The 12435-nt window shown below is 42.3% G+C and overlaps 2 protein-coding genes across 6 annotated transcripts in view; both read left to right on the top strand.

Moving 5' to 3' along the window:
• The window catches only part of HOOK3 (hook microtubule tethering protein 3), a 113453-nt gene extending 104627 nt beyond the window's left edge, over positions 1-8826 (top strand). For 2 of the 4 annotated variants that reach the window (XM_024764962.1, XM_024764961.1), the window contains one exon: positions 8699-8826. In XM_024764962.1, the coding sequence (XP_024620730.1) occupies positions 8699-8804 (106 nt within the window). In that variant the 3' untranslated portion in view covers positions 8805-8826. Of the gene's footprint in view, positions 1-6563; positions 6886-8067; positions 8099-8698 lie in introns of those variants that run through there. The other 2 variants (XR_003005905.1, XM_024764963.1) reach the window with 2 other exon arrangements.
• A 1054-nt stretch (positions 8827-9880) lies between these two features.
• FNTA (farnesyltransferase, CAAX box, subunit alpha) overlaps positions 9881-12435 on the top strand; it is a 31195-nt gene continuing 28640 nt past the window's right edge. For both annotated transcript variants that reach the window (XM_024765129.1, XM_024765128.1), the window contains exons 1-2: positions 9881-10067; positions 12067-12152. In XM_024765129.1, coding sequence (XP_024620897.1) covers positions 9892-10067; positions 12067-12152 — 262 coding nt within the window. In that variant the 5' untranslated portion in view covers positions 9881-9891. The remainder of the gene's footprint in view (positions 10068-12066; positions 12153-12435) is intronic.

Raw genomic sequence — 12435 nt, 5'->3', positions numbered from 1 at the left:
ATTGATCTATATTTCTGTTTTTGTGCTAGTACCATGCTGTCTTGATTACTGTAGCTTTGTAGTACAGTCTGAAGTCAGGGGTCTGATTCCTCCAGCTCCGTTTTTTTCACTCAAGACTGCTTTGGCTATTTGGGGTCATTTGTGTCTCCATACAAATTTTAAGATTTTTTTGTTCTAGTTCTTTAAAAAATACCACTGGTAATTTGATGGGGATTGCATTGAATCTGTGATTGCTTTGGGTAGTATAGTCATTTTCACAATATTGATTCTTCCAATCCAAGAACATGGTATATCTATCCAACTGTTGTGTCATCTTTGATATCTTTAATCAGTATCTTATAGTTTTCTGAGTACAGGTCTTTTACCTCCTAAGGTAGGTTTTCCTAGGTATTTTATTCTTTTTGTTGCAGTGATGAATGGGATTGTTTCCTTAATTTCTCTTTCTGATCTTTCAATGTTAGTGTATAGGAATACAGGAGATTTCTGTGCATTAATTTTGTATCCTGCAGCTTTACTAAATTCATTGATTAGCTCTAGTAGTTTTCTGGTAGCATCTTTAGGATTCTCTATGTATAGTATCATGTCATCTGCAAACAGTGTGAGTTTTACTACTTCTTTTCCAATTTGGATTCCTTTTACTTCTTTTTCTTCTCTGATTGCCATGGCTAGGACTTCCAAAACTATGTTGAATAATAGTGGCAACAGTGGACATCCTTGTCTTTTTCCAGATCTTACAGGAAATGCTTTCAGTTTTTCACCATTGAGAATGATTTTTGCTGTGGGTTTGTCGTATATAATCTTTATTATGTTAAGGTAGGTTCCCTCTATGCCCACTTTCTGGAGAGTTTTTATCATAAACTGGTGTTGAATTTTGTCAGGAGCTTTTTCTGCATCTATTGAGATGATTATATGTTTTCCTTCTTCAATTTGTTTTATGGTGTATCACATTGATTGATTTGCATATATTGAAGAATCCTTGCATCCCTGGGATAAATCCCACTTGATCATGGTGTATGATCCTTTTAATGTGTTGTTGGATTATGTTTGCTAGTATTTTGTTGAGGATATTTACATCTATATTCATCAGTGATATTGGTCTGTGATTTTCTTTTTTTGTAGTATCTTTGTCTGGTTTTGGTATCAGGGTGATGGTGGCCTCATAGAATGAGTTTGGGAGTGTTCCTCCCTCTGCAATTTTTTGGAAGAGTTTGAGAAGGATGGGTGTTAGCTCTTCTCTAAATGTTCGATAGAATTCACCTGTGAAGCCATCTGGTCCTGGGCTTTGTTTGTTGAAAGATTTTTAATCACAGTTTCAATTTCATTATTTGTTATTGGTCTGTTCATATTTTCTGTTTCTTCCTGGTTCACTCTTGGAAGGTTATACCTTTCTAAGAGTCTGTCCATTTCTTCCAGGTTGTCCATTTTATTGGCATGGAGCTGCTTGTATTAGTCTCTTAGGATGCTTTGTATTTCTGCATTGTCTGTTGTAACTTCTCCTTTTTCATTTCTAATTTTATTGATTTGAGTCCTCTCCCTCTTTTTTTGATGAGTCTGGCTAAAGGTTTATCAATTTTATTTATTTTCTCAAAGAAGCAGCTTTTAGTTTTACTGATCTTTGCTATTGTTTTCTTTGTTTCTATTTCATTTATTTCTGCTCTGATCTTTATGATTTCTTTTCTTCTACTGACTTTGGGTTTTGTCTGGTCTTCTTTCTCTGGTTCCTTTAGGTGTAACATGAGATTGTTTATTTGAGATTTTTCATGTTTCTTGAGGTAGGCTTGTATAGCTATAAACTTCCCCGTTAGAACTGCTTTTGCTGCATCCCATAGGTTTTGGATCGTTGTGTTTTCTTTGTAATTTGTCTCTAGGTATTTTTTGATTTCCTCTTTGAGTTCTTCAGTGATCATTTGGTTATTTTGTAACATACTGTTTAGCCTCCTTGTTTTTGTGTTCTTTACCTTTTTTTCCAATAGCGTTGTGGTCGGAAAAGATGCTTGATATGATTTCAATTTTCTTAAATTTACCAAGCTTGGTTTGTGACCCAAGAAGTGATCTGTCCTGGAGAATGTTCTATGTGCACTTGAGAAGAAAGTGTAATCTCCTGTTTTTGGATGGAATGCCCTATAAATATCAATTAAATCTATGTGGTGTATTGTGTCATTTAAAGCTTGTGTTTCCTTATTAATTTTCTGTCTGGATGATTTGCCCGTTGGTGTGAGGTGCTACAGTCCCCCACTATTATTGTGTTACTGTCAATTTCCTCTTTTATTGCTGTTAGCGGTTGCCTTATGTATTGAGGTCCTCCTTTGTTGGGTGCATATATATTTATAATTGTTCTATCTTCTTCTTGGATTGATCCCTTGATCATTATGTAGTGTCCTTCCTTGTCTCTTGTAACATTCCTTAAAGTCTATTTTATCTGATATGAGTATTGCTATTCCAGTTTTCTTTTGATTTCCATTTGCATGGAATAGCTTTTTCCATTCCCTCACTTTCAGCCTGTATGTGTCCCTAGGTCAGAAGTGAGTCTCCTGTAGACAGCATATATATGGGTCTTGTTTTTTTAGCCATTCAGCGAGCCTGTGTATTTTGGTTGGAGCATTTAATTCATTCATGTTTAAGGTAATTATCTATATGTATGTTCTTATTACCATTTGCTTTAGCATTTGTTGTAGAGCTGGTTTGGTGGTGCTGAATTCCCTTAGCTTTTGCTTGTCTGTAAGGCTTTAGATTTCTCCATTGAATCTGAATGAGATCCTTGCTGGGTAGAGTAATCTTGGTTGTAGGTTCTTTCCTTTCATCACTTTAAATATATCGTGCCACTCCCTTCTGGTTTGTAGAGTTTCTGCTGAGAAATCAGCTATTAACCTTATGGGAGTTCCCTTGTATGTTATTTGTCATTTTCCCTTATTGCTTTCAATAATTTTTCTTTGTCTTTAATTTTTGTCAATTTGATTACTATGTGTCTCGGTGTGTTTCTCCTTGTGTTTATCCTGGCTGGGACTCTCTGCAATTCCTGGACTTGGGTGGCTATTTCCTTTCCCATGTTAGGGAATTTTTCAACTATAATCTCTTCAAATATTTTCTTGGGTCCTTTCTCTCTCTCTTCTCCTTCTGGGACCCCTATAATGTGAATGTTGCTGCGTTTAATGTCGTCCCAGTTGTCTCTTAGGCTGTCTTCATTTCTTTTCATTCTTTTTTCTTTATTGTGTTCCACGGCAGTGAATTCCTCCATTCTGTCCTCCAGGTCAGTTATCCGTTCTTCTACCTCAGTTATTCTGCTTGTGATTCCTTCTAGTATATTTTTCATTTCAGTTATTGTATTGTTCATCTCTGTTCATTTGTTCTTTGATTCTCCTATGTCTTTGTTAAACATTTCTTGCATCTTCTCGATCTTTGCCTCCATGCTTTTTCCGAGGTCCTGGACCATCTTCACTATCATTATTCTGAATTCGTTTTCTGGAAGATTGCCTATCTCCACTTCATTTAGTTGTTTTTCTGGGGTTTTATCTTGTTCCTTCATCTGGTACATAGCCCTATTCCTTTTCATCTTGTCTATCTTTCTGTGAATGTGGGGTTTTTTCCACAGGCTGTAGGATTGTAGTTCTTGCTTCTGCTGTCTGCCCTCTGGTGGATGTGGCTATCTAAGAGGCTAGTGCAAGTTTCCTGATGGGAGGGACTGGTGGTGGGTAGAGCTGGGTGTTGCTGTGATGGGAAGAGCTCAGTAAAACTTTAATCCACTGTGATGGGTGGGGCTGGGTTCCCTAGCTGTTGGTTGTTTGGCCTGAGGCGACCCAGCACTGGAGGCTACCCAGGTCTTTGCTGGGGCTAATGTCAGACTCTGGGAGGGCTCACGCCAAGGAGTACTTCCCACAACTTCTGCTGCCAGTGTCCTTGTCCTCACGGTGAGACACAGCCACCCCCCGCCTCTGCAGGAGACCCTCCAACACCAGCATGTAGGTCTGGTTCAGTCTCCTGTAGGGCCACTGCTCCTTCCCCTGGGTCTTGATGCACACACTACTTTGTGTGTGCCCTCCACGAGTGGAGTCTCTGTTTCCCCCAGTCCTGTCAAAGTCCTCTAGTCAAATCCCGCTAGCCTTCAAATTCTGACTCTCTAGGAATTCCTCCTCCTGTTGCTGGACGCCCAGGTTTGGAAGTCTGACGTGCGGCTCAGAACCTTCACTCCAGTGTGTGGACTTCTGTGGTCTAAGTGTGCTCCAGTTTGTGGGTCACCCACCCAGCGGTTATGGGATTTGATTTTGCTGTGATTGCGCCCCTCCTACCATCTCATTGCGCCTTCTCCTTTGTTTTTGGACGTGGAGTATCTTTTTTGGTGAGTTCTAGTGTCTTCCTGTCGATGATTGTTCACCAGTTAGTTGTGATTCTGGTGCTCTCGCAGGAGGGAGTGAGCGCACATCTTTCTACTCTGCCATCTTGAACCGATCACTCCAGTGCCTTGTGCCTCTGTCTTATTTATGACTGGGCTCCACCCAGGCACTGCTTTACTGTCTGTTATGACTGTCCTGACCCAGCTGGGCATAGCCTCAGGTGCTTCGTGGTGGTGGAGCCAAAAGACAATCACAGGCTCCTGGTTCTGGTTCTCGATTAACCAATCTTCATGTGCTTTCACCCTTCCTGCCCTCCCCTCCGTCTAGCTCACACGTTTCTAGTACTAGCTCCTGGAGTGCAACCAGGGCCCTGAAAGTACCAACCTCCCTGATTGTAGCCAAGAGAGAAAATGTTGAAGCTTAAAGAGCATTGGGGGAAGTTGAAAGCTCAAGCATTTAACACAATCCCCAGGCACCTAATCATTATCAAACTTATGGGTAAACTCTGGAAGAGTGCAAACTGAGAGCATCATGTAGCTAGTGACGGCCCTACCAATGAAAAGCTCATATCAATAATTCCCAAGAAGTCAAAAACAGATGATGAATCGTACACATGAATGAGATAAATTTTGTGATAGGTAAAATATACCTCAATAAAAAACTGATGAACAATTTGCACTACAACTTATATCACTTGTTAAGTAGTTTTATTTACGCACACATTGTGATTTAGTTTATTTGTATAATAAATGGTAATTTTTAAAAAATTGTTCATTGATTGGTTAATTTCTGTATTTAGCACAACATACTGATTGTTGATCAACCCTGCCTACGCTCTCCCACTAGCACTGTGGCATCTTAACTTTCCCCAGGAACCCTGATGACAAAGTCTGTACTGTGGACTCATTGAGCCGTCGTTTTCAACCTGGGCTGCACCTTAGAATTATGGGGGGAGCTTTTAAAGTATGCTGATGCCAAGCCCTCACCCTCAGCCAATGAAATTAGAATCCCTGAGGCTGGGGCTCAGTCACTGGAGTTTCATTAAAACTGTCCACGTGATTCTAAGATGCAGCCAGGGTTAAGAAGTACTGGACAGAGGAAGGCACCCTTTGAAACTGGGGAGGCAGGCATGGGTTTCATGAGTGTCCATTTCCTGTCACCCTTCTCCATGTTCTGTAACAAGTGCGTCAGGCCTGGCTCAGGTTCTCACTTGTAAAGTGGAGAATCAACAATTGCCCTGCTTCTCCATAGGGTTTTTTTGGTCTCAAATGAGACAGCATTTGTGTGTCCTTATGGATATTCGTCCAGATCCCATCTGTCCCTCCTCTGGGGTGATGACTTTCTTCTACCGTGTCTTACAGTTTCCCTTCTCTGGCTTTCATTTTTCTGATCGTATTTTCACCAAGCATCTGTAGACTGCTTCTGATATCCTCAGGGATTGGTAAGAAGGCAGGAGTGTTGGTGCACAATTCAGAGCACATCGCAAGGATCTAGAAGACAATGACAGGTTTAGAACATCCATGTGCTGACAGGTATCCAGCTGTTTTGAAAGAGGATCAGCCAGTCTTTTTTTAACTCAGATTGTATTCTTATTTGCACTGGTTTGATGGGAGAGCTAATGGAGTGTAGGGTACCTATCTTGAAATAGTGGCAGCAGTCATTGATTTTCCTTTCCTATAACTGACAACTTTAAAGAATATGTTCTGGGACTTCCCTGGTGGCGCAGTGGTTAAGAATCCACCCGCCAATGCAGGGGACATGGGTTCGAGCCCTGGTCCAGGAGGTCCCACATGCCACAGAGCAAACAAGCCTGTGTGCCACAACTTCTGAGCCTGCACGCTAGAGCCCGCAAGCCACAACTACTGAGCCCACGTGCCACAACTACTGAAGCCCGTGTGCCTAGAGCCCGTGTTCCCTAACAAGCCACCGCAATGAGAAGCCCGCGCACTACAACAAAGGGTAGCCCCTGATCACCGCAGCTAGAGAAAGCCCGTGCACAGCAACAAAGTCCCAAAGCAGCCAGAAATAAATAAGTAAATTTATTTTTTAAAAAAGAATATGTTCTGTGATTTATTAGAGTTTGGAGGAGTTATTAGGTTATTGCGGTTTGGAGAGATACATACCAAAGGATCAGGAAGGACAGAGAAGCTATATTGTAGCCCAGAAAGATCTATATCCATTCAATACTAAAATTTGCCAAATAAATATGACTCTGTTTTTTTCTTTCTTTTAAAGCCACCAGAAATATATGCATGGAAGCCACCAGAAATATATGCATGGATGTAAATCCATAGGGAAAGAACACAGTGAACAACTGAACTAAATCAGGATTGGATGGTCAAAGGGAGTTTTGTCTACTCTGATCAAAAGGAACTGTCACCTTAGAGTCATTCTTAACTATTTTTGGGTCTTGCATCCTCCATCCAGTTAAGCTGTCAGCAAATCCTATCAGAGTAACCTTCAAAGAACATCCAGAATCCATACACTGTTCATCACCTCCAACTGAACTGATACAGTCCATTGTTTTCTAAAATTGTTGACCACGACCCACGGTAAGAAATACATTTTACAACATGACCCATTACACCTGAACATATATAAGTTTAAAAAAACTTCACCAGGGTTTCCCTGGTGGCGCAGTGGTTGAGAGTCCGCCTGCCGATGCAGGGGACATGGGTTCATGCCCCGGTCCGGGAAGATCCCACATGCCGCAGAGCAGCTGGGCCCGTGAGCCGTGGCCGCTGAGCCTGCATGTCTGGAGCCTGTGCTCCGCAACGGGAGAGGCCACAACAGTGAGAGGCCCGCGTACTGCAAAAAAAAAAAAAAAAAAAAACTTCACCAAAAATTACTTTCTTCTTCTAAATGCACTGTGCAATATTTTCTATTCCACTGTATTTCAGTTTTTGAAATACTCATTAAACACTCCAAAAAATGCTGGTCATGGAATCAGATACTAAGATGGAACTTGGGACCAACACCCGTGTGGTCAAACTGCAAGGCCTGTGAGGTCTCAGCCTCCCAGGTGAAAGCCGTGTGGCACCTGTCAGTGGTCCCCGTCAGGCTGCGATGGCTGGGCCCTCATACCTAAGAGGCCCTCTGTCTCTTAGCAGTCCATTGTGGGCTGTCCTCAGGCCACGCAGGAGGCTGGCTGCTGACTGCACTCCCCAAAGCTGGGCAGCAAGTTCCTCCTTGGAGGAGGACTGGTGGGTCACCTTGTCCACCATAGGACCCACTAAAATGACTTTATGATCGATCAGTGAATTGTGAAGCATAATTTAAACACTTTGACCTTTTGCCCGGACTGCTACAATAGCTTTACACTCATCTGTTTCCATTCTTGCCTTTCTACTTTGTGTATTTCACACATGGTAGCCAAAATAATCCTTTAAGAATGTAAATCACATGTCCCTCCTTTACTCAAAACCTTCCACTAATTTCCACTTAAAATCAAATCCCACAAATGTTAATTAGCACATTAAAAGATGCTCAACATCACTAATCATTAGGGAAATGCAAAGTGAAGATACCAGTTCACATTCATTCAGATGGTTATCAAAACAAAACCAGGAAACAAGCATCGGTGAGTATGGGAAGATACTGGAACCCTTGCACAGATGCTGTGGAAAACAGTTCCCAAAAACCTAAACATAGAATTACCGTATGTCAAGCAATCCCACACTGGGTAAATACCCAAAAGTGAAAGCGGGGTCTCTAACAGGTATTTCATTATTCTCAACAGCCAAAAGGTGAAAGCAACCCAAATGTTCATTATCAAGTGATTGGATAAACAAAATGTGGCCCATACATACAATGGAATATTATTCAGCCTTTAAAAAGGAAATTCTGACACGTGTTACAACGTGGATGAACCTGGAGGACATTACGCAAACTGAAATAAGCCAGACACCAAAGGACAAATACTGTATGATTCTACTTCCATGAGGACCTAGAATAGTCATACTCACAGAGACAGAATGTAGAATAGTGGTTACAAGGGGCCGGGGCGGGATTGGGTGGGGAATGGGGAGTGTTTGATGTGGACAGAGTTTCAGTTGGGAAGATGATAAAGTTCTGGAGATGGATGGTGGCCATGGCTGCACATCAATGTGAATGTACTTAACATCACCAAACTATATACTTAAAAATGATTAAAAAGATAAGTTTCATGTTATGACTATTTTACCACAATAAAAATAATAATAAAAATCCAAATCCTTATCATGATCTTTGGCTGCTTCTTCAATCTTATCACCCACCAGTTCCTTCCCCTCACTCACAGGCCTTCAGCCCTGCTGGCATCCTTGCCGAACCAAGATCGCACCAAGCACGCACTTCCTGTTCTCTGACTGGTATGCTTTTTCCTCTCACAGGTCTCTGCTCAAACAGCCCCTGAAAAGCCTTCCTGAAAATCTACTGCTGAAGGTGAAAAATAATTTTCCTTCCACCCTTCTGAGTTCTTGGTTGAAACCCCAGTAATAAAAGACAGATTAACAAGAGAAAAACAAAAAGAGGTTTATTAACATGTATACCTTAGAGAAAATAGAAAAATACCTAGATACCCAGAGAAAAATTAGCAACTCCCTGAGATGGCTTAGAACTCAGGCTTAAATACCACCTTAATAAGGAAAGGGGATGGGAGATGAAGGCCTCTTGGGGGAGAGTAAAAGGTTTTTAGGAAAGATGAACGGGCCCTTAGAAGAACAGGTTGGAGATGTGACAATTTGACAAAACTTGTCAGGGTGTGGCGTCCACTTCCACTCTGGAAACTCCCAGGGAGGGGACTTAACGGCAATTGAGCTCCTTTTGGAGGGTCTGTCTTTAGAAATGTAAGGGAGTTCTGAGAAAGCTTCTCCCCACATTTACTGTTTTTCAAGTGCCAACAGCTCAAAATAACCAAAACACCAAAGCAGCATCTGTGGAGTGGCATGTCCTGTACTCCTACATACATATTTTGGGGCGTATTCTGCTATCCTCCCCTAGAATGCAAAGCCCGTGACTGCAGAGTTTATTTTGTGCCATGAGCAAGCCCGGTATATACTAGGTAGTCAGTGTTAAACGTTTACCTTTCCTATAATGTATACCCATATTCCTTGCATAATTAGAACTTTAATTTCAAAAGACTAAAATCCTGGATTACTGAAATTCTGCGGTATAAACTCAGCATCCAAAAAAAAAAAAAAAAAAAAAAAATGTGTGCAAGGAGCGTAAATGCCCTTGGATGGCTAACGCGGAGCGCGGGCGCCAGCTGCTTATCCAGGGCTCCCAAGCTTCTCCCGCCGACACTAACAACTAACAACACTAGTACGTTCCGAAGCACCAGCTACAAGCGTTCGGACAGGCCTGCGGACAGGACGAGTGAGAAACCTGGGGCCCCAGGTGGCGTGATGCAGCCCGAAGCGCGGAACCGCGCCCAACAGGGACGTCCAGGCCAGGGCGCGGGCGCGGGCGCTGGGCACTCCGGCCCGCGTCTCTATGGTAGGAGCGGAAAAACCGGAAGTAGCCGTGAGAGGGGCGGGGCAGGGGCGGGGCCTCCGGCACCTCCTCCGCTGGGAGCCGAGGAGAGATGGCGGCCGCCGACGGCGTCGGGGAGGCTGCGCAGGGCGGGGAGCCAGGTCAGCCGGAGCCGCCGCCGCCCCAGCCGCATCCCCCGCCGCCCCAGCTGCAGCAAGAAGAGGCGGCGGCGTCCCCTATGGACGACGGGTTCCTGAGCCTGGACTCGCCCACCTATGTCCTGTACAGGTAACGCCCACGGCATGGTCGCGGCGCGGGAGGCCCTCCCCCGCGCGCGGCGCTGCACGGGGCGCGGCTGCGGCAGAACCTAGCGCGTCCTCGCCGTCCGGCGGCCGGGAGCGGCGGGGTGGGGCCCGCGCTGTCACCGTTCTGGGCGGTGGAGGTTTCGGAACCCACAGCGCTGGCCTGCTGTAGTCCGAATGCCAAAGGGCTTGGGTGCAGTCGGACCGCAAAGAAGGTCCAGATTGGCTCGCTTTAGAAACGGGGCTTCCCGTGGTTTGTTCTGCGGAAACGGAGAGAGCTAGCGTAAGATCTTTAGGGACCGGGACGTTTTCATTCAGCGTTTTCTTTCAGTGTTTCTAGCGCCCAGCGTCAGCCAGGCACCGAGTTAGGCTGTAAGGATGAGACTATGAGAATTCAACTCCGTTACGCATCCCCTCGTCGCCTCGTGCTTAGTGCAAGCCATGTGCAGTGTCGGGTACTGCTGTAACTTTCTCACCTTTCCTCCTCATCTTTGCCACCACCCAGTCCCGTCCCCGTTAGTTCTTTGCTTTCTGTTGGTCATGCTGGTTCCCCAGCTGCATTTTGAACCTGCAGAGACGACTGAGAAGTCCTTACTTTTCTCATGTCTTATTTTTTCTTCTGTAGTTCTAGGTAAACCCATTAGATGACTGATTTGCGTAGGTTGTTTATGAATTGAGTGAAAGCCACTATGCTGATTTCGTTCTTGGAGTTTACAATGTTAGTGATTTCAGTTGGTTGAGGTGGCCCCATAGCCCTCAGACCTCCTCTCTGAACTGTGAAATACTCGGGTTCTTCCCTTGACTGTGTCCTATTTCCCTGTGCCTAAAGGACAGCGGTACCATTCTCATGCCACTCCCCATATAGGTCTCACACCTCGGGTAATTGTTTCCCCTGGATTTCTCCTTGTATAATGGGCACAATTTTAGGATTTGTCTAGATACCACAGAATTTTTGCTGTCAATAGCTGATGAGTACAGAGAACTGAAAAATGGTTAATAGGAAAAGAATGTAAGTAAAATAGTGGTTAACGAAAATTTGGTCACACTGAGCAGTTTACACAGCAGTGTCTATAGGCACCCAGTGTTGCCACTGTAATTTATTTTAGCATTGATAATGAGAAGTAGTATTCATTGAATACTTACTGTATGCATTTATTATATGCTACATTTATAACATATAGCATATATATTTAAGCATACAGTAATACTATATAGTACATTTAGTGTATTTCCTGTATAATATTGTATATGCTAACTGTGTGTGTTAGGGTATATATAGTATAATAGTGTATATATAGTATAATACTGTGTATTATATGCTTACTATTATGCATATTTTAAGAGCTTAATTTATTATCTCACTTAAACCTCCAAGTAGCCTTCTAAGGTTGGTTGGTAATAGTATCATCTCCATTTTATAAATGAAGAAATTGAGGCCCAGAGAGGTTAAGTAACTTCCTCAGGGTCACACAGCTAGTTAAGTGGTAGAGCCAGTGTTCCACAGATTCCAGACTCTACTGACCACCTGGACCACCTCTCAGTGTACAAAAATGATAGTGATTACTTTTACTTTTAAATATCACTTTCTAGTTATTCAGAGTATTCAAATAAAAAATTGTTATTCAAATTTTTTTAAACTGTTGACTGATTCCAAAGAGCCTTATTAGACCAATGAATTAGATTGATTTCTAATTTAAAACTATTGTGTACTTGCTACAAAAACCTGCTTTTGCATTTATGTAAAAACTTTAAATTTGAAAACTATTGACTTATTAACTTTAATTGGAAAATTATTCATTTTATTTTTCTTTTACTTAAAAGTTTAATATGTAAAACAAAGTGGCAACACTTGGTCTTGAAGAATCCAACCATGGTTACATTATTTGTAAGTTAAAGTGTAATTGTTGCCTTTTTAAAAAAACATCAGATTTCTTCTTTTCCTTACACGCTTGAATATAATCACTGAAAAATATATGTATTTTCAGGGACAGAGCAGAATGGGCTGATATAGATCCAGTGCCGCAGAATGATGGCCCCAATCCAGTGGTCCAGATCATTTATAGTGAAAAATGTAAGTTTATTTTTTATTAGGGAAAGGTCTGTAAGTCAAACTTAGTAGCAAAGTTGAAATTCACAACTATGTGACTAGATAGATGACAGATTTTTGTCTAATAAAGATCTAAATGACTTAAGCTAATCTTGTGGGGTTTTGTCATTTATTTTCATGATTAAAAGTTTTATTTTGTCCAAAGAGTGGACATATTTTAAGTTTGAATAATGAATGTTACATTATAATACATAGTAACCACTGTGTGATTGTGCTTTTCATTTAGTGTTTAATCTGCACATGAGAT

This window comes from Neophocaena asiaeorientalis, unplaced genomic scaffold, assembly GCF_003031525.2.
Source record: "Neophocaena asiaeorientalis asiaeorientalis breed wild unplaced genomic scaffold, Neophocaena_asiaeorientalis_V1.1 scaffold14, whole genome shotgun sequence".
NCBI classification, from domain to species: domain Eukaryota; kingdom Metazoa; phylum Chordata; class Mammalia; order Artiodactyla; family Phocoenidae; genus Neophocaena; species Neophocaena asiaeorientalis.
This window is presented reverse-complemented; position numbering and strand designations above follow the sequence as displayed.